We start from the raw sequence: 23106 nt of genomic DNA on the forward strand, positions 1-23106 counted from the left end.
GTGTCATAACCTAATGGGGACATCAATCCAACCAGAAGTCTGCACATATTCAATCTGCTTCCAGGGAACTGTAGAGGTTCTAGGGAAAAAGACACCAAAGAGCAGCAGATGTGTGGAAAGTTTCTAAAAAGAAAGACAGGAACCAAAATACTCACAGTGTATATAAAACCCTTTAATGGAGAGACACTTAGATAGTGCTTGACAGACGGGTATGCAGCTACATCTTCAGACGCTAAATAACCTCAGGAGAATTCATGTCCTGTGTGCATGTGGATGCTGTGCACACTTGCAGAAGAGTAAGGAGTCCTCTGTTCTGCTGCTGTTGTTGTTGCTCTTGCTGCTGCTGCTACTGGTGGTGGTGGTGGCGGCTATGGTGTGTGTGTGTGTGTGTGTGTGTGTGTGTGTGTGTGTGTGTGTGTGTGTGTTGGGGGCAGGTGTGAATCTGAGCTCCATCATTTTCTAATCTATATGTCCTGGGCATGTTACCAAAACTCTTTGTGCCTCTGTTTCCTCACTTGTAAAATGGAAGTTCATAATGATGCTGTTCTATAGAACAAGAAAGAACCCTTAGAAATTCTGTCTATACCAGCAGTTGTCTCGAATCCCATAGAACCTTAAAGTAAAAGTTGAAGAAACTCTAGGAGAAATCAAAAGACAGAGATATGGAAAAAGAGAAACTGTGAAAAAAGATGATAAAATAGAGAGAGGCAGGCAGATGGACAAGCAGACAAGAGTAGTGTCTGAGAAATGAAGGGTCTATGTGGTTGACAGGGAAAGGGCCCTGTGTAGGGCTTGTCATTGGAACCTTTCTGAGCACGGAGAGAGTGAAGATCCCAAGCACTCCCAGAGGCAGAAAGAGGGTCACATCCAAAGGACTAAGAAATGAGTGGCAGAAGGATAATCACGTTCTAAGCAATGTGGACTTATTCTGGGAAAGCTACCCTAGTTCCAGGACAGAAAACTGTTTGATTTAGATATATTTGTCACTTCAAAAGATTGTTCTTGTGTGTTCAGCCAAGTAGGGGCTCAACTCTGCTTAGTGGTCTGAACTTCTCACATCTGCCTTTGTCTGAGAGAGCACCTGTTTCTCTTTTTAAACCAAGGTGAAAGAGTATTCAATTTGCCACCTTCCTTCCCTTCCTCCTCCTCCAGTTCCCTGTCCCATTTGTCTTCCTTTCCCTTCCTGTTTCTTCCCTCTCCCCCTTCCTTTACCTTTGAGCCGTCACACTTGCTATGTCTATTTCTGTCTCTCCTTTTCCCTTTTTCTTTCTATCCACAGAAGTCTTGTGTTTGTCTAATAATTGGCAGGAGAGATCTCTTTTTTTTTCTTGCTTCTTCAGTGATGAATAGTTGGCGTCAGATCAAAGACAAACCCTGTGGTTTTCTGGCTGCCCAGAAGGGCGGTGCAGCTGGCAGGCATCCCAGCTGCCTGGTGATAGGCATGTGGAAGAGATACCAAGCTCACAGGTCACTGTGTGTGTGTTCGTGTACGTGTGTTTTGCAGGCCAACAGCAGGCTGAAGCAGATCGAGAAGGAATACACTCTGAAGCTTGCCAAATCTTCCCAGGTAAGCATGGGCCAAAGACACAAAACAAAACAGTAAATCCGAAACAAAGAGCAGAAATGAGACCAACACAGCACAGCCTTTGTACTTCAGAGTTAAATCAAATTCTTGTCAGTTTTTCATGAATTTGTATCATGTTTTGATGGATTGATAAATAAACTGTTTTTAATATTTCCATCTTAATAAAATCAGGAACAATTGTGCATATTGAGCCATTTGAACCAACACACACACATACACACACACACACCTTCATGTTCACACACACACATACACACAGAGGAAGATGTTGTAAAACCAGCTGGCACGGTTGAACAAGCCCAGGCCGAAAGACATTTCACAAGGCAGGGGCACACACCTACATCTGTGATGTAAGCAGCCTGATAACATCTGTACTTTTTTTTCTTTTCAATATTCTAACTCATTGCACCCATGAGCTAGTTGACTGATTCAAAACGACAGGCCATTCTAGGTTAAATAGTCAGCTCAACTGTTGGCTCCTTCTGGAGGGTGGGAAAGAATCTCTGCACCCGCCACTTGTTCATGGTTAACGCTGCGGGTTTACTATAAAGAAGGCTAACAGTTAAATGCCACCTCTGCTAGGATGATGCTTGCAGACCCTCTGTTTCATGAGCTGTTCTTTCTCCCAAAGGTTTCAGTTAGGGAGCCCCAAACCTCTGGAGTTCTGTAAGTTCTGCTAGAAAAATCAAGCATCATTTACCTTCATTTTGTAGATGGATAACTAGGCCATTTAATTCTACAGTTTTCATGTCTAATGACTTTAAGTTGGCTTTCGTATCATTGCCTGTATACAATGGCGTGTAAACTGAAATCCATGGTCCATTTTATGAATTGCCTAATAATAGGAGCAACAAAACAAATGGTAATACCCGTTTCTGGGCACAAGCCTGGTGACTTCATTCAGTTTTCCTCATCGGCTCCATTTTTCCAGTTGAGAAAATGAGAGTTAAGGGGATGTAGCTCAGCAGTAGAGGGCAGAAATCTGAGATCAGAGAGATGAGATCATAGGAGTTAGCAAGTGACTAAGCCAGGACTCAGCTTGGAACTGACTTCAAAGTGGCAATCTTGACCTTTGACATACCAGCCTGGCCCAATGCTTTCTCTTCCTAATACAGCAAAACTTTGAATGTAGTTATCAGGAAATGTCAATTCTGTAATTATTTCTAAAATGGGTATGTTATATAATTCTCATGTCATTAAGAAAACCAGAAGTCTTTGTTTAATTGAATAGTCATATGTGTTTATGAGAGAGATGACCGTGACTTGGTTACCATTATCCCAGCACTTCAGGGAGAGATGTCCTTGTTAATCTACTGAACGATGCTTATAACCTCTGGAAGGAATCTTAAGACTCCCAAACTGAAGTTGAAACAGAAACAGGAAAAGCCACAGCTCGGCATAGCGCTCCTTCTGCTTTATTTGGAGGGGAGGATACAGACAGTGAGATGGAATCTAGCTAACGAAACTGCTTAGCTGACAAGACTGGAAACAGGAGCTTAAGTTTACCTACAGGAATGTGTGAAGAAGCCTGATTAGGTGATATTAAAGCAAATTAAATGGTAGCATATAAGAAAGCCCAAGCTTGGAGTCCACAGAGTTGGAATACCAACCAGTCCTACCACGTGTGTGACCTGGAGCAAGTTTACCTGTCGCCTTTGGAACTTAGTTTCCTCAGGAGTCAAATGGGAGATCAGTGCTATCGTCTTAAGACAGTTTTAAGGAGTAAGTAAAACCAATGTCCAAAGCACGCAGTGCTTCTTATTACTAAAACATTTACTACATGTTAGCAACCTTAGGTGTATGAACAATGCACCAGGAAAAGGAAGAAGAGAGCCAAGGAAAAGGTCTAGAAGAAAGATTAAATCTTTTCATCATACACTGTGCTTTGGGGTGCTCAAGAACTGATGAAATTTTACCACAAAATTTGGAAATGTACAAGTTTACTATTTCTCTCCAAGACATGAAGGAGAAGGACGTGGGAAAGCACCAGAAGCTATCGTGCACTGTAATCATTTTGCAGACGAAAGAGCAATACTGTGCCAGAAAAATATAGATGTCAAACGGAAGATAGGCTTATGCTGATAGTAGTCTCTGTACCTACCTCTGACGCGCTGAGTATTTATAGCCATGAACTGGCGTTTGAAAACACCAGTCTACAGTGCCAGTCACTGCTGAGAAACAGATTATTTTTAAATGAACATTAAAAAAAAAACAAAAAAAACAAAAAACGAAACATGGGCTGTTTGTGCGAGTTTTCTGGAATCGCTAATGCACACCTCATCAAGCTGGTGAGAGTGCCGGAAGCCAAGTTGCTTCACTGTGGTTATCAGGATTAAAAATCTTCCTCTCAAGAACAGTGCTAGTGTGAACAGATGAGGGATGGTCCATTGACACTCAGGAGAGCAGCAACTTAAATTGGGAAAATATTTGACATCTTTCCTTCCCATGAGGGAAATTAATTACTTGATCTTTAAGATCATATCAAGCTTTGGACCTAGTAGACCATGTGCACTTAACCCCAGGCACACTCAGAGACTGTGCCGCTTTTGAGCCTACACAGCCTTCCCCACAACAGTCAGGGAGGCAGCAGCTCCACACATGCTATTTCTCTCAGTCACAAAGGCATTCCTTTTGTCTGAATATTAGATATTCACCTGGCCTTCTCAGTTTTAGCATAGTTTCTAAACTCAGGTCACTTCCCTACTCTTCATTTTCCAAATCAGAGCGGTACGAGTCTGCAGAGATCTCCCTAGCTACAGAGGACCAGCTTCCAGATGAACCCACCCCTGCCAAGCAGCCCCTGCCACTAGCCTGGCTAGCTCCCCTTCGTGTGCAGACCGATGACTGTGAAGTATGTCACATGCCCCCACTTTGTCCAGGGGCCATGCTGAGGGGAGCAAAGGGCTCTACCTTCCTGAATTTTGTAAGGAACCCCAGTGCCTTCCTGTCCTTTCTAGGTAGGGTTTTTGTTGGCTATTGAACTTAGAGGAAGAATTTTAGAAAAGTCTCAAGCTGTACCCACAATCTGAAAAAAACAATAGAAATAAAAGGTGAAAATTTACCTCTATTTTAAATTCTGAAAGACTTCAAATAAGATCCTAATATCTACACAAAGTTTCATTGCTTAACAATCATAGTAACCATTATTGCTTTCATGGGTCAGACTGCTCATAGCAACCTCCCAAAATAGCCCCTGTTGTTTGTCAGAGTGTTAATTTTTCATATCTACATGAAAATGTCCTAATCTGCTCATCACCATGAAATAAATACATGGTAAGCATTTAGTGACATTTTACTTCATATTCTTTGATTATGATTCTCTCCAAACTGGAGCTTCCCAATTATGATTGTATATAACAGAGTCTTTTTTTTTTCAAAAATTTTTTACTATTACTTTTGGAAAGGGTAGACTATGCTGTCTTATTTTTCCCAGTGGTGATTATTTCTTATTTACCATGATACTACACTACTTAATTTACCTTTATAACTCATTAGTTAAATACTTGCTGAGTGCTGGTGATATATGCACTGAGCTAAGGCAGAAGGTTTGTCTTCTTGTACTCCAAAGTCTACAATGAATAGACGTAAAGACCCATGCTGTGTTCCTAATCCAAACCTTGTTTTCTAACCTGGTATTCTGGTGACTTTCTAATCTGGAATATTTGGAATATTAAATACTTTTTTAGGTGACACAGTGCCATCCTGCCTTTTAATCAACGTACTCTCCAGCCACGGTGCTTCACTGATGTCACCTTTATACATCTAACGTAGCTTTCCAAATAGAATCTCATGTTTCCCCATAGAAGTCTCATTATCTCTCGCCCTAAAGACTATAAAAGCAAGTGTACCTTCCTTGAACATCATTTATTGTTCCAAAACCTACACTCGTTTCTTTTTGTATGCCTTGTCCAGAATCTTTTAAACATGAGGAATATCCTGATCTTGAGCCCTTAAAACCATTTAAAATACCTCAGAATATTTTTATCTTAAATCCTAGCTATACTAATCTCAATCTTACTTTTTTTTTCCTGATACAAGGTCTCACGTAGCCCAAGTTAGTCCCAAACTTACTATGTAGTTGAAGCTGACCTGAACTCCTGATCCCCCTGTTTCTACTCAATACTGATTTGCTCACTTCTAGTGTTTTTAAGAGGAAAACAAATACCTTGTACTTTCAAAGTAGATTCCATGACTATGGTAGATCACCCAATCTACACGTGATAAAATCACAGAGGACTAAACACACACTGTGGAGTTAAACTCCCACTTCTATGAAGCTCTGGCTTACTCAGCTTGAGACACTGAAATATTAAGCTGTGTTTATTGTTTGGCCCATGTTCCTATAAAATATCAATCTTCAATTTCATGGTAGGTTGAGGAAATCTGGCTTTCTTATCCCTAGCCCCTCTGGCCTGTGACTAGAAGCTGCTTCTTCTGGGCTTCAGTTTTTGACATTCACTGAGAATTTAACCTTTACTGCTTATGGATGAAAGTGCTATGGGCAGTAATTGAACGGATGTAACATTTGTTGCATGGAAGCAACATTTAATCAAAATTCTTAAAATAGATGAACAGTATTCTATTCTCAGTAAGGAATTCCTCCACTCACAGCAGAGGGTCCTTTTAATATTCTCATACTGCCCTTATGAATTTCTTCATTACAAAATAATCTTAACATTTGATTAAATTTTAACCTTTGTTACAGCGAATTTGCATGCTGAGCATAAACATTCCATATTTATCACAACAATGCTCTGTTTATGTCCATTGTGACAACTAATATTTCTATAGCACTTGACTTTTATGGCCTCCGTATAGTTTCTATTGCTTTGTTGATGCTGTGCTCCTGTTTGTGGGAAACTGAGATCAAGAAAGATCACTAAGCCCAATGTTTCTCACTGACTGCATCCTGCTCCCAGAGCAGAGCTGTCTTGTAAGCACTGATACTGTTTCAGCATTGTGGGCACCAATACTGTTTCTTTTATTAGACAAACAACCATTTCCTGCTTTCAAAAGCAATTCTTACTGTTGAGACTAAAAGGCAATGGCTGCATCCAAAGCAAAGAAAGAGCAGCGCTCTCAGTGGGCCCATTGCGCTCCTCATCAGATGTTAATTTGAGAAGGTGGCAGGAACCCTGCCCTGGAGGGAACTAACTCCTGAGTGTGGAGAGAGCTACAGGAGTCCCTAGGAAGGGACTGAGCCAGAATAAACTTTCATGAGTGTGTGCGCTTAGGAAGCCTATTTAGAAGTGTGAACTTTAATACTAAAATTTTGTCAAAAACAAACGTGAAATTGGCTCGTTAGAAGATGAAACTGACTGTGGACTTCAACAGTGTAAAATTTTTGACCTCTATGTGTCTGTTTCCTCATTGTAAAGAGTGGATAATAATCATACTTACCTCACAGTAGCGAACAATATAAAAACTTCAAATCTCAACAGAGTACAAAACATTAGTGAATACCCAAGACTTACTGTGTAGAATTGATTGTAAAGAGTGAGCACGACCACGAAGAATAAAAGTGCTGGAGGTGGTAGTGGTGGTGGTGACGATGGTAGTAGTGGTGGTAGTGGCAGGTGGTAGTGGTGCTAGCTGGTGGTAGTGGGGGGGGGGGGTTCTGGTGGTAGGTGGTGGTGGTGCTGGTGGTTGGTGGTGGTGGTAGTGTTGGTGGTAGGTGGTGGTTGGTGGTGGTGGTACAAATCTCACAAAAGTCAGACCAGCCATGCTCACTCCTAAGAAATTTATTTCTCAGTAAAATAGTCTGACGCTTTTCATTTTTTGAGCTCACAGATGTTTTTTTCTGATGAGTAAATACTGTGGAATGTTAGAGTGAAATGCCTTCCAAATATATTTGGTTGAGCAGTTGTCCACCATTCATAGTTTTATTGTAGTCTTTTATTACGTGGAATTTCATGCATTATCCTGAGTGATATGTTAATTGAAAATGTTCAGTTTGTGAAATAGAGTTTTGCCAAATTCATTCTTTTGTTAAGCATAAATACATATAAAATAGATGCCTCTCGCTGGAGAATTTGAAGTTACAGCATGCTGTTTTCATTTTAGATCATAGCAGAACTTCAGACAACCATTTCCTCTCTGAAAGAGGAGAGCAGTCGGCAGCAGCTCGCTGCAGAAAGGCGGCTCCAGGATGTTGTACAAAAGTTTGAAGATGAGAAGCAGCAGCTGATTAGAGATAATGACCAAGCAATCAAGGTAATCTAAAGACTGCAGTAACCAGTGGTACCAGCTGCTTTAATGTAATTAAAAGGAGGCTGAAATCGCAGCAGTGGGCAGATGAACGCAGGTATCTGGCTTGCTCACACAGCCTTCAGTAATTCCATTCACTGGCCTCTCTGCCTTTGATGTGTCCAGTGACTCAGGCTGACTTCCCTCCAAGAGCTCGCATGCCAGCATAAAGAGTCATTTTTGGCAACCCCTCCCCATTCATATTGAACAAATATTTGAAAAATACCTCGTCCTTTCTCTTGAGAACTACTTTGGAATTGTCTCTTGAAATTAGACTGTTTCAGCCCAGTACTGCTGCCTAGCACATTCAGAAGTCAGCTTCCAATTTACATTCTGGTCTTTGCCCACATCCTTTCATTATGTATTCGCGTAATGAGCACTAGCGTTTGTTCCAGGCACGGAATGCCAGCCATCTCATGTGCTTTGACATAGCACAGGGTCGATTGTTGCTGCTGAGAACTTTGGTTGTTTCTAAATGGCTTCAGAGAACCATTCACACCGTAATAGCAACATAAAACTCCCTGAACCTGATCCTCTAGGTGAGAGGCAGTTAGATCTCAAAGCAGCTCTTTCCTTGGCTTCATAGTGGCAGATGCTATTGTAAGTGTCTGCACCACGCTGTGCTTCATCTGTGAGGAGCAGCATCAGGAAACCTTTATAAATAAAGCTGAAAGAGAACAAAATAGTTTTAAAGAATGCCTAGCAAAAGGTTGTTTTTCAGTGACTTTGCTATAACAATACTTAAAGCATGTAGAGTAATTATACAAAGAAAAATAAGTGATATATATATATGTATGTACGTGTGTGTGTGTGTGTGTGTGTATGGTATTGAATAAAATAAAAGGCTTTAAGAGATAAAAACCCTTTGAGACCAGCACAACCAACCTCCTCACTTCACAGGTGAGGACTTGGGGTTTGGTTAATGATGTTTGCCTATTTATTTCTATCTGTGAAATTTTGCCTCCATAGGTTATAAGACAAAAACAACAACAAAACTCTTTCTTTGTCATGTTCTGTTCACTTAAAACTCTCTTTCAAGCCCTTTTACTTTTCACGTGTCCCCTTTTCACTTACAGTTGGTGCTACTGGCCTGTTAACTGTTTCCATTGCATGAACTGAGCTGTGGAATTTGTTTAAACTGTTTCAATTACATTAAAGTTTCGTTTTAAGTAGATATCTCTTCCACTTATGTCCAAATAACCAAGTTGTCGGTAATTTCCAATTTGCAAATAAAGTGGATTCCATTGCGTAAGCAGGGGAAGACATGAGTTAGGTTACCCCTGGCATTGTTTTTAAAGGATTAAAATTACCTTGAAAGAATTGTATTTAGCACAGTTACCTATTTTAAAATATTTATTCTTATAGTTTTAAACCATTTAAAGGAAAGGCCCTTAAATCATAACTCCAGACCCACCCCAAATCACAGACAGAATTTAAGTGATGAGAGTTGGTATGTACATAACACATGCATAAACCATGTGGACTGGGGCTAGCATGATGGCTCCGCAGTTAAGAGCACTGACTGCTCTTCCACAGCACCCACATGGTGGCTCACAGCCATCAGTAACTCTAGTTCCAAGGGATCCAACACCCTCACACAGACATACATGCAGGCAAAACACCAATGCACATAAAAATAAATATTTTTTAAATATATAGCCTATTTTTCCTGATAGTAACAAATTAAAGTCATAATACAGCTAAAAAGCCAAGTATAGTGCCACATATCTGTAGTCTCAGCCCTTGGCTGAAGCAGAGGAATCATGAATTCAAGGTTAGCCTGAACTTTATAGCAAAATCCTGTTGGGGGGGAAGCTTATTAATTAAAAAATGGAAATGCAGTAATAGTTGAAATAAAATTTAGTTTGGGTTCTGTTACTTAATGCATAAAGTGAGTAGCTTTTTTTTCTATAAAAGTTGTTAAAATAATTGATTTGTTATCATTCATTTTCTTGGCTTTTTTTCCCTAGCTACCCCCCCACACACACACACATAGGAATAATAAGTGATAGTCATTCATTCGGCTCAGTGTTCTGAGTTCTCTAACAAATATTTTAATTAATGTTCTATTACAACAATTCTTAGCCCTAACAATTTTTTGTCTGCCACATGATCTTTTATCATCTGTAACTTTTTGGAAATAAATCACATGAAACTACTAAATTTTCAAATGTCTTGACATCTGTACACGAAACCCAAATTACCTCCAGTTCATCTATTCATGTACTAGTCAAGTCTTTAAAAATGAAAAAGGAGAGGTACATCCAAAGATAGCCCTGTGTTCTCTTGAAAGGGAAACGGCCCTTTAATTTTCCATTGACCTCAACCCCAGCTCCACACCCAGCACTTAACTCTCTTGGTCATAGACGTTTCCTGGAGAGTTTTCTCTCCCTAACTGTGCTTCTGGCTCTCAGGAAGCCGCCTGTCCCTCAGGGAGGAGGCAGGCACCTGTGGCACCAGTAGGGATCTGGTGCATTGTGGCGCTCTTCCTCGCCCTCACTTCCGAAGGCGTTTCTCCCAACTCACCGTCTCGCTATTCATCACAAGTCCCTGCTTCTGAATGGGATTTTGGCGCACAGGTTGGAAGAATTCCTTTCATTTTATCTCATCTGAGCTTGCTGGGTAGGTGGGGGTAAGCGCTGGGTCCGGGGTGAGCACTGTAGCAGCTCTAGTGGGCTTCCCCAGCTCGCTCCCAGTCGTCCAGCATCGAGAGCCCTTGCAGCTGTCCAGCCTTCTTCTCTGCCTCCTTCTCACTTGCCTCCACCCCAACACCCCGCCTCAGTTTCCCCAGCAGTTAAGGGAATCATTCTGAGAAAAGGATTTCCTGAACAGAGTGGTGAGGAGACAAAGCTGAGATTGGACAAACAGTCCAACCCCAGACTGCCTGGCTACTGGTGTGCGAGGTCCAAGCCACAGTCTGTCTTCCTTGAGGGACTAAGCTATTCCTTGTTAGGCCTCCTCCCTTTCTCCGTGTCAGGTGTCCTCACAGGGCATCTCTGAAGATGAATGAAATAACCAGATGTCCAGTGGAGATCCTTACTCCACCCTTCATCTGCCTGAATGACAGAACAAATCTAAGAGTTTTACATTCTAATTAAGCTGAGGGGTCTACATATCCAGATGCAGATACAGGGACATGTGTAGACAATTAGAGAGAGGCAGAGTCACCATGAAGCTCAATTTTCTGGAACCAAATACATCTGTCCAAAGAAATAGTCAACACTGGTGTATAAACAGCCAGGATGCTAATTGTGAAACCTGCTTCCCGCTGCCCCTCCCCCCGCCCCGCTTTCCGATTGATGAGCTGAGCTCTCTCAAACTGAAGACTGACATTAGAGATCATTAGTGAACCCAGTGCCTGTGCCCTCTGAGCTAACTACGGGTTTCTCTGGGTGCTGAAGCCATGCTGCAGAGAACACGTGAGGGAGAAACCGTCTACAGAATCCACCGAGACCCGTGTACACATAGTAATGTGGGAAAATACGTTGGTTGATAATTCAACAATGCCCATCCCTGTTTAAAAATTACTTAGGAGGCCTGCTTAACCTTTGACCCAATTCTAGAATTCACCCAATACGATTAAAGTGTCATACTTTGCTTTAGTCATGAAATGCTTGGCTACAGAGTGAGTTCTGTTCTGTGCCAGGTACCTGTGGCACCAGCATTCTCTGTCTCCTCCCCATCTCTCACCATAGGAAGTGAGCTGAAACCCTGTCAGAGAAAGCTGTGTATGCACATTGAAGATGTTCACAAGATGCTTTGCTAGGAAAATAAATACAAGAGAAGAATGCAATTACATATCAGAGTTCGACTTCTAGATGACTCTGAGAAGTGGATTGGTGATGAAGTCATTTTCTTTTACGTGTATGGGTGGTTTCCATATGCATGTCTCTATGTAGCACATGCCTGTAGGTACCCACACAGGCCAGAAGAGGACAACAGATCCCCTAGAAGTGTGTACATTTGGGTGCTGGGAATCAAACCTGGGTCCTCTGGAGAAACTAAAACTCTAAACCACTGAGCCATCTCTCCAGCCTGTGTATTTTCTTGATATATTTGAATTATAGCATCACTACTTAGGAGCAATAAAATCTTTATCATTTATTGCTTTATCTCATTTCTACATTTAAAGCTAAACTTGTAGAAAGGATTTTCCCTGGGGCAAAGAGATGGGTCAGTGGATAAAGGCCCTCACACCAAGCCTAGCAACCTGATTACCATCCCCAGAACCCACACCATGAAGACTCATGCCAAGTGCACACTCTTGCTTCTACATGTTCACCATAGTAATGCCTCCCCAAAATAAATGAATGAATATAATATTTTAAATAAAATATATTTAAAATATTTTAAAAAGAAAGTTTATCTGAGATATCAGATGAGTACCCATATACACCTCAACTTGATGGCTTAGAGCAGCAACTTTATTGTATGTTTGTAATTCTTGAAATGGAGAATTGGGCAGTGGGAAGCTGAGTGGCTCTTTTGCATCCAGTGCATCATTGGGCTTCACTTAGGAGAAAGCTTAACTGAGCCTGGAATGTCTAAGATGACTACAGAGCCTTCTTAATGAGGAGTAGCAGAGGGGGCTTCAAAAATGGGAGGAAGAGCCTGCGTTTTGCATGAGGCTGCACTAGGAGAGTGCAGAAACACTCCCACCACATTCAGACCAGTACTGAATCAAGTCAAAAGAAGTAAACCCTATTTCCCAATGAGAAGGGCAGAGATTATATGATCAAGGTAAATCCATTACAGTCATCTATAGGGAGTGAATGAAGCTTTGGATGAGTGTATATTGTTGACGTGAGCACCACCATGTCACAGACCCCAATGCCTCAGACCGATGGGAATGGCAAGGGCTTCCCCAGGTCCCAGTGCAGATGTTAGCAGTGTGCATAGACAGCAGCAATTACTGCTTCCTCCTCCCAGTTGACTGCAGCCCAAGACTGTTCCCCTGCAGACCCCCCCTACCAAGTCTGGCTAACCTGCCTCCTCTTCCAGCTGTATAATCAAGCCACCTGCTGGGTCAGCTGTATCATAAACTCTGTTTCCAGGCTGCTGATGCTCCTCCATCAAAGTGCACAGCCCACCCAACCCCAGCTCTTCAGTATGTCTGTCTGTCTCCTTTCACTACCCATCACAAGTCAGGTCAGTGCCGAAACCGTTCAGGCAGCAGCTGGTCCTCAACTATATAATACTGAGAAAGCTCCTGTCCCCACAATCCGGAGTCCATGTTGTTAATGTCACAATAAAGTTTCACCTTTCCTGATTTATTCTTAGACTAAATCTGTTCTGCAGCTCTGTAAATATGTAAGGTGATATATTCTCTTGATATCCTTTAGAATTTATTTTAAAAGATAAAAGTATTTCAGGTCATCCCAAATGTCACTAACCAGAAATAACTGTCACAGAACCAATGTGATTATCATTTCAGATATCCTGTTACACATAAGGGAGGGATATACAACTGGAATCATAGGCTGAATCCTATTTTAAATGCTTTTGTTTGTTTAGGAAAACATTTTTCTTTCATTCCACAAATTAGAAAGACAGGGGGAAAAATGAAGGGGAGTATTGAACTGTGGGACATGGTGGATTGATCTGGGGCTGGGAAGTGAGTGCACCTGCACACTTATCCTTCCTACTCCTGACTTCCCACGCTCCCTTGGCAAATGCTGTTCAGTCATGGTTAGCTGCACCATTGACTTAATTCTCGTGTTGTACAGATGCAGTCATACACTGTGCCTTTTCCTCAGCATCCCCATCTCTAGAACTTTATTTTGATTTGGGGCTCAGTTGCCCAGGTGGTTCTCAATGGTTCTGTCTACTCAGAGCTTTTCCTGACTAAAGTATCTACTGATGAAGCCTTGTATTGGCCATGTGACATAGGCAGTGTTCTTGCTCACCTTTTCTTCCAGTGGGTACCTGTCGCTCATGTAATGTTTGAGGGATTTGGGGAAGGGAGTGTTTGGTTGGTCTGGGTTTTGGTTTTTAGAGACAGGGTTTTTCTAAGTAACCCTAGATGTCCTGGAACTCTTTCTGTAATTCAGGCTGGCCTCGAACTCAGAGATCCACCTGCCTCTGCCTCCTGAGTGCTGGGATTAAAGGCATATGCCCATGCCCAGTTTCATGTGACTTTAATGTTGCTGTGAGGAAATCTGGGAGGACCCAGTGTTCCTCTATATAAATGACCAACTTTTTGAGGAATTGCTGAAGGAGACTTTCTCATATAAGTTTGATAGATGAACAGGGGTCTATAGGGCTATTAACCAGGTATCCATCCCTAAGTGATAGATGAACAGGGGTCTATACGGCTATTAACCAGGTATCCATCCCTAAGTGTTAGATTTGATCGCAGGTACTTTTAAAACACAGTGACCTCTGGGTACAGAAAATTGAGCTCTGGTGCTTTCTGTTTGTTCTGTAGTCTGAGGGAATGGGAAGAGAGAATAGGAGCAGGCTCAAGCATGCAGTACTGTTGAGCTGGCTTCTCTTCTTTTAGATTTAATTCAATAATATCTCTCAGGGTTTACATTAGCAAGCGAAGGGGCTGCTCTGTATCCTTGAGCTCTTATTCATGCTCTTGACACCCATGAAATAAAGAGAAGGTCATTTCCCTCAAATACAGCTGGGCTCACCTGGTCCCCTCTCATCCATCTTTCCCCCTTGAGTTTGTGTGTTTTTTGTTGTGTGTTGGGGATTGAACGCTTGGACTTCCCACTCTAGGTTCATGCTATCCACTGGGCTAAAGCCCCAGCATTTAGGTTTTACTCACCTTCTTTGGTATTGGAAGGAAACTATCAGTGATCTGATTTTAAAATCCTGATTGATTTCTTTATAACATTAACAAATAACTTGTGTTGGCCAGCAGCTGCCACAATGAAGCTGCATAACAGTCTCCCGAATTCAGGGCTTTTTAATACCAAACTTTTGTTTTCATGCAGCATGTCTGTGGGTCAGTGATGGAGGGTTTATGCACGTTAGCGATTTCACTCAGTCTTTCAATTGGATATGACCCACTCCACATGTCTGTACAATCTTTTTGGATTTGCAGCTGCCCGAGATGTCCTCTTCATGGTAGATCCTAGAGATATAAGAGAATGGCTGGAAATAGCTCTGCTGCGTCTGCTCATTTGTGCCTGCAACACTGGTGCAGAGAAATTACATTTCCATTCTCAGAATCTGTGTGCTGTGGTTTTAATGTACAGAAACTGGACTCTAAGCGTTTATATTCCCATAGCAACACCTTCCCAGGTCCTCCAACTGATGCAGCCCTCATTTCTAGTCTCCCTCTCTCTTCCTTATGCTCACCACATGTAGGCCTCTTGTTTGTGATATCCCTAACAGTCTCAGCCCTTCATGGGGACTTCCACACCTAGGAATTTTCCTTTTTTTTTTTTTTTTTCTGCTTGAGCCTACAGCCTCTATTTATTTGTTTGTTTGCAATTTTGTTTTTCTGCCCTGAGCCTATCACCTCTGTTTTCTTGTTTGTTTGCTTCTTGTTAGTTTATTTGACCAGAGTCATCTTAAACAGCCTTCTGCCTCCGCCTTCTAAGCCCTGGGATTAAAGTAGCATGCTGCCATACCCTGTTTCAGCCCACATTTCTAGCCACCTTAAATGTTTCCACTCAGATGGTCCCTGGGCAGCTTCAAGCAGACATCTCGTGAGACGAAATTGTCTCCTCTTGCTTTTCCCAAGCCCAAGCTGTCCTCCTTCTGTACCGGATATTAGAGTCAAATCACCATCATCTATCTAGTTACTCAGGTGATAAACTTGGAAGCCCTCTTGAAGGACTTCTTCTCTGATCTTATCTCTCATAAGTCAGTCCTTGGGACAACTCCTAAATGTCCCTAGACACACACCTCATCCCCTGTCACTGTTCCTACCCTTACTCAGAGCTGCATTCTCTCTGACCCCGCCTCATACAATTCCTCCTTTCTAGAATTACTGCCCATAGTTCTTCTGCCCCTTACACGGAGGATAAGCAACAGTTCTAAAAAAAAGAACACAAACATATTGTTTGTAGCTTAAAATCTGTCAGTAGCTTTCCATTTCCTACAGAAGAAATCTTAAATGAGACCCACTCACCTAAAACTGCATTTCTGGGATTGCCCACACCCTTCTTTCATTCCCTGGGCTCCAACTGCCTTCATATGAGCACAGCTTCCTCACTGTGTGTGCAGCAGCAATGGGAGATGGCCCAGGCCACCATCCTGGTAGCGGTTTCTTCCTTTCACACACATGCGGTTGGAACAAAGAGGAACAACCAAATACCTATTTATTAAATTTCAGGTCCTGAGACTATACTCTTCATAATAACAGGTGCACATCAAACCCGTCTGCCACCTATTGAAGCCAGTCAGTTGTCTCAAGGAAAGGCAGTTCTGCAAGGCTGTGGGCTGAACTCTATTGTTCTGCAAGGATTGACAACCTGTGTTTATTCACACTCTAGTATCTGACAGGCACTTTCTTGAAAATAAATGAAGTGAGCCTGACATGTCAAGGATAACAACTGACTATATTGTTGCTAATAATAAAATTTGCCCTTTCAAGCAATAAGTTAGAATTTTGGAAAACTGGTATCACTGTTGTGAGCTTGACAGCTTGGCAATGCTTAAAGTTTTCTGATGAGATCGGTGACATTGCAAGTGGGAAGAACGGGGCAGGAAGAGAATGAAGCATCTCTAGTTGAAAGACTTCTATGACTCATTATACCATGTTCTTCAAACGAACATGCCTGATGTTACACAGCCCTTCATGAGCAAAAGATCCATTCAATGCACAAAAGAGACTGAGGGATTTTAATGTAGCTGCATACAAGGTTCACACATGACAGTTTCAGCTTCCGCATTCCAGTTTGACATCAGAGGACATCTTTTCTCACCTTCCTCCGTGTGGGTTGGTGAGACTGAACTCATCAGGCCTGGTGGAGGGCACCTCTTCCTACTGAGCAGTCTTGCTGGCCCTGGGGTGGTTCCTTTTTAAGAATAAAGAGGGATTTTAAAACCAAACCCTTTGAGAATAACCTGACTGGTGTCCTGTTTCTCCTCACCTCATTGGCTGGTGAATTTCAGCATCTATGCCAAGCCACGATCTCCAGGACTGGGGAGCAAGCCATTGGGAGCAGACCAGTAAACAAGTTCCTGTTTCCAGGTCCCTCCCAAGAATTCCTGCTCTGATGTCTTGCAAAGATGGACTGTGGCCTGAAGGTTGTGCGCCGAGATGAACCCCTTCCTCCCAAAGTTGCCTTTTGTCATGGTCTTTATCACAGCAGTAGAAACCCTAACAAGGACAGTCAGGAAATGAACCTGAACAGTAAAAGGGAGGCCTTTCAGGTTCCGGAGGTTAACCAGAGACCAAGTGTCTATTATAGGGAAGGCAGTTAGGTCATCACAGAATTGGGTCAGAAGATGAACTTTGTAGTAAGGAGCTGCAGGCGGGTCTGCTTTTCGTCCTGCCCAGCTCCTGCATAGTTAGCTTTAAACCCTAAATAACAACACACAAATTGTATTCATTTAAACACTGCCTGGCCCATTAGTCCTAGCCTCTTACTGGGTAACTCTCATATCTTGATTAACCCATTTCTAATAATCTGTGTAGCACCACGAGGTGGTGGCTTACTGGGAAAGATTCAGCATGTCTGACCTGGTGGCTGGCTCCATAGCGTCTGCCTCACTTCCCTTCTTCCCAGCATTCTGTTCAGTTTACTCCACCTACCTAATTTTTTGTCCTATCAAAGGGCCAAGGCAGTTTCTTTATTTAACCAATGAGATCGACACAAAACAGACCCACCTACATCAGAACTTATTATTAGGTCTTCTGTCAAGAGTAGACATAATACAGAGTTTATGACTACACATGTTACGCATGTACATGTAAGAAAACGACAAGATTTATATATGTGTGTGTATATCACACACATGTCTATGTAAGAATATGATCAGAATTATATTTGTGTATATATGTTTATTCACACATGGACACATAAGAATAGGATAGGAATTATATATGTATATATAGTCACACACATATATATGTAAGAATATGATAGAAATTATATATGTGTGTATATATTTACACATGGACATAAGAATAGTATAGGAATTATATATGTATATATTCACACACATGTATATGTAAGAATATGACAGGAATTATATATGTGTATAATATAGCCACACACATGTATATATAAGAATATGACAGGGATTATTCAATAATTTTGGCTGTGAGGCTTAAATTTATATATTTTGGCAATCATTGTGTTCATTATATTGCCTTTGAACTATCTCTAATATAGTTTATAATTATTAAAGTTGCAAAAATTTCAAACACCTATTACATTCTTAACTATTAAGTGAAATGATCTATATATTTTCTAGTTGTTGATTAGCCACAAGCCATTATTTTTTGGACAATGCTGTAATAAAATTAGCCACACAGGCAGTCCAGGCTTACAGAGTACAGTGGACCAAGCCATGGATTCCGAGGAATCTGTTTCTCCTATTCTTGTAATTACTGACCCTCACATCCTCATCCATTTGCTCAGCAAAGCCTAATTTACTCTCTGGTTTAGTATATACAAAGCAGTGTTTAAAGGGCTCAAAAATATTTTCCATACAACTTGAAAGATTTTGTCCACTGAATAAAGAATCTTTCTCGGTGAGTTTTGAAATGAAGTAAAAAATTGCCAGAGGCTAGAACTGGAGGGGAGCAGGGTGAGCACTTGAGAGCCGCTCACCTCCCCTTGGCTCTTCTGTTGTCACTGTCTTCCCTCAGTCTGAAGCAAGGTCATACCAAACTGCTGCACGCTTGCTGAGCTTATCTTCTAGGAAAATGGCACTTAGGTTATGATGCTGTGAATGTCTCCCTTTTGAGTGAGCAGGCAAGTCTTCTTGGGTGGGGTGGAAAACTCCCTTCTATTCTTAGCATTATTAATTCTAATTCAAGAGGACACAAAGAAAATGCCACTTTCTTTTTTCCCCCTTTTTTTAGCAACACTGTCATTTTTAATTGATTTTATTGAACTATGTATTTTTCTCTGCTCCCCTTCCTTCTTCCCTCCTCCCTGTCAACCCTCTCCCATGATCCCAATGCTCCCAATTTACTCAAGAGATCTTGTCTTTTTCTACTTCCCATGTAAATTAGATCCATGTAAGTCTCTCTTAGAGTCCCCATTGTTGTCTAAATTCTCTGGGATTGTGAATTGTAGGCTGGTTTGGGGGGGGGGGGAGTTGTTTGTTTGTTTTTGTTGTTATTTGTTTGTTTGTTTGCTTTAGGTCTAAAAGCCACGTATGAATGAGTACATATGATGTTTGCCTTTCTGGGCCACTCAATATGATACTTTCTAGATCCATCCATTTGCCCACAAATTTTAAGATGGCATTTTTTTTTCTTTTTAGCACTGAATCGTACTCCATTGTGTAAATGTACCACATTTTCTTTATCCATTCTTCAGTTGAGGGGCATTTAGCTTGTTTATAGGTTCTGACTATTATAAATAATGCTGCTATGAATATAACTGAGCACATGTCCTTGTGGTATGATTGAGTATCCTTTGGGTATATACCCAAAAGTGGTATTGCTGGGTCTTTGGGTAGGTTGTTTTCTAATTTTCTGAAACCCATACCAATACAAAGTATTCATGTCTATATCATATCCCCCTTTAAATGAAAACAAACATTTATAAACAATCATTTTTGGAATTTGGACATAGTTTTCTCCAAACTGCTTCCTGCTGTTTGTTGGACAAAGTATTTTTAGGGTTCACAAGGACCGTTTGGCGGACCTTGTTCTATCAAGCCACATTAGCCTGGAAGGAATCCATAGGTTCTCATCTTGCCATATTGATTTCCAAAGTGGCTGTACCCATTTGCACTCCCACCAGCAATGCAGGAGTGTTCTGTTTACCCCACATCCTCTCCAGCATAAGCTGTCATCAGTATTTTTGATCTTGGCCATCCTGACAGGTGTAAGACAGAATCTCAGAGTGGTTTTGATTTGCATTTCTTTGATGACTAAAGATGTTGAACATTTCTTTAAGTGTCTTTTAGCCATTTTAGATTCCTCTGTGGAGAGTTCTGTTTAGGTCTGTACCCCATTTTTTATTGGATTATTTCTCCTTTTGATGATCAATTTCTTGAGTTCTTTTTATGGTTTAAAGATCAGCCCTCAGCCAGGCGGTGGTGGCACACGCCTTTAATCCCAGCACTCGGGAGGCAGAGGCAGGTGGATCTCTGTGAGTTCGAGGCCAGCCTGGTCTACAAAGGGAGTTCCAGGACAGGTTCCAAAGCTACAGAGAAACCCTGTCTCGAAAAACCAAAAAAAAAAAAAAAATAATAATAATAATAAAAAAAAAAAATAAAGATCAGCCCTCTGTTCGATGTGGGGTTGGTGAAGATCTTTTCCCATTCTGTAGGCTGTCGTTTTGTCTTGTTGACCATGTCCTTTGCTTTACAGAAGCTTCCCAGTTTCAGGAGATCCCATTTGTTAATTGTTGCTCTCAGGATCTCAGGATCTGTGCTATTGGATTTATATTTAGGAAGTGGTCTCCTGTGTCAATAGAAAATACCACTTTCTTCTTTGTTTTTAGGACATGCAAACAGGGAAGGCAAGAATTCAATAACGAGCAGGTCCCAAAGAAAGCCATTTGAGACTAGGCCAAGATTTCTTTCTGTGTCTCAATGCTACTAAAACCCCTCAAAAAGACTTGTAATTTCACCTTTGGGAAATCGGTTCATATAAGCTCTTAGTGAGAACTGCCCAAGCTTATGAAATATTCCTTTCCCCTCTGAAGCCTTCTGGTAACACAACCGATTTCTAGATGGTCTACTGGCATCTGACCTCTCCTCATGAACTCCAGCCAGTGGCCAAGGGAGAGAAGTGTCCCACTTTAAAAGTCTTTTTCTGTGCCTGCAGCAACACTTTTTACATTTCTCCTTGGTAGGGAATCTCTGCTTGGACATTTGGCCTCATGGTTAGGAACTTTCAATGCTTGAGCTTCAAAGAAAGGGCTTAGCTGCGGTGGTGCAGAAGGTGTAGGAATGTTCACAATGTCCTACAGGACAATTCCTAATGGAATGAATTCTGTGAGCTCAGAGGGTAATGCTAACTAACATGCAGGAGCATGAAGTTCTGTTCCGCAGACATACAAGGTGCTGTTCTCTTAGACTCTGGCTAATGAGGCAAGATATATTTTCTAAGCTTCCTCATGTGTGACATCTACATTGAAAGTGGTCTGCTGGGGATGGAAAGGTTCATGGGGAAGAGAGCCCATAAAGACAAATTATGTTAAAATGCCGTAAGACATACTTCTTGAAAGATGAGTTCTTTTACCATATCTGTTATATTACCACAAACCTTTCCCAGCTCACTGCCGTAAGTTAGACCTGAGACTCCAGTGACATCACTAGTCACTAGAGCCTTGGTTTGCAGGGAAGAGGCACTCACTTGTCCAGCAGAATCTTAACACTTCCACAGCAACATACATGGTAAATTCTTGTTCCTGAAACACTTACAGAAAAGAGTGAATTAAATCATGGGCCCTGTGTCCTGCTCTGCATTCCTGAAGTCTAGAAAGCCACAAATTCTTCTCAAAAGGTTATGGTTAGCATGTTTACCGACAGATCTGCCTGATACTGATGGCATTTATAATCTCTACTTGTGCTCTCTCTCAGAGATATTTATGCATTTTGCTGTTCACTTTTGTTTCTATTTGAGGATTGTGTATTGTCCCAGTCTCCCCCTGTGGAAAATCACCCTGTCTCCTCCCTAGAATCTGCAGACTCTGGTTTCTACCCTAGGATCTCCGTGAGGGCCTGACTCAGTATCACCGTGCTCCAAAAATGCCACGGAGGAGAGGAACACAGTTCACATGGGCTTCTCCCTCTGAGGCCTCAGAGAAGAGGCAACACCTAAGTCTTAAGACACAGAGCTCATAGATGTATGAATGACTTTTTCAGACCATCCAGGGCCACCTACCAAGGGGGTGTCACCACCCATGGTGAGATGAACCTTCCCACATCAATAGCTAATTTAAAAAGTACCACATTTTGCCTGCAGGCAGTCTGATGGAGGCATTTTCTCAGTTGAGGTTTCTCTTCCCAAATGACTCTGGCCTGGGTCAGGGTAACACAGGACCTAACTAGGATATTACCTCTTCCTAGTTCCCGTCATTTTATCTCTTGCATCCCCAGATCTGTTCCTAGAAGAACGCTTTGGTCTTGTTTTCCTATACATCAGCCTCCTCGTTGGCAATGGCAACATCCAGGGATAGCCTTACATCAGTGGTATGCTGGAGGCAGCCAGCATGGCTGGAGCGAGCCGGCGGATCTGCTGTCAGGAGTCCTGCAATAGCACACCGTGAATAAGTACAGGCTGTCACATCGTTATTTTCGGAGACCCAGGGACATTGCTGCAGCAGTTCTGTGAGGTCCCCCACTTTCTTGATGAATCTGGCTCCCAGTTTCATCATCACTATGCAGCTCCTAAGAGCTACCAACTAACCTTTTGCTCTTCGATATAGGTGTCATGTTACTCTGTTGATTTCTACCAGCAATTCCCACTGTAGTAAGAAGCAGTAATAGATAATCTATCCCTTCCTGGGAGGATGTACTACTATTTCCCAGTCAGAAACTACAACATTGAATTATCATCCTCCCAACTGCTCTTCCTTTCCATTTCTAAAGGGTGCCCTCAGTCTTCCTGTTTCCTGTTAGAAACTTGGAGTCCATATTTGTCCTTTTTTGGTCTTTCATTCCGATTTATCTTGTCTATTACCAGAGTTCTTAAATGTATGTCTTATCTGATATAACCCTATTCAGAGCTTTTCCTGATTTGTAATTGATTCAAAAGTGCATCTCCCCAGCTGATATCCTGGCCAAAACTCTCAGTGCCATTCCAGGATGAGAAACCATCAGGAAATTCTTAGACCACTGTGCTATGCCACATTACAGACAGGGCACAGAAGTCAGGAGGAAAACGCTAAGAACCCTGCCCCAAAGGAGGAAAGACATAAAGATGGGATTCACATACAGAGCATCAGCATTTGGCAAACATGAGAAATGTGTTCATTCTCACTCAAGAGGAAAGAAATGGAAATCAAAAGTATGCTTTCAAAGGTCCAACTACCATCAGACTGTCATAAATTTTGAATTTGGAAAAAAACTGAAAGAGAAGGTTTGGGAGTTACATGGTTTCGTGTATCATTAATGGGAGGAAACTCAGTACAGCCTAGAATCTTTGGTCCAGCAGGGCCACAGCAGGAATTCATCTT

At 41.8% G+C, this 23106-nt stretch overlaps 1 protein-coding gene across 2 annotated transcripts in view; it reads left to right on the plus strand.

Annotated features, from left to right (window-relative positions):
* Cep112 (centrosomal protein 112) overlaps nucleotides 1–23106 on the plus strand; it is a 448529-nt gene that overhangs the window by 290339 nt on the left and 135084 nt on the right. For both annotated transcript variants that reach the window (XM_057774090.1, XM_057774091.1), the window contains 2 exons: nucleotides 1505–1567; nucleotides 7649–7798. In XM_057774090.1, the coding sequence (XP_057630073.1) occupies nucleotides 1505–1567; nucleotides 7649–7798 (213 nt within the window). The remainder of the gene's footprint in view (nucleotides 1–1504; nucleotides 1568–7648; nucleotides 7799–23106) is intronic.

Source organism: Chionomys nivalis, chromosome 7, assembly GCF_950005125.1.
Source record: "Chionomys nivalis chromosome 7, mChiNiv1.1, whole genome shotgun sequence".
Classification (NCBI taxonomy): Eukaryota; Metazoa; Chordata; class Mammalia; order Rodentia; family Cricetidae; genus Chionomys; species Chionomys nivalis.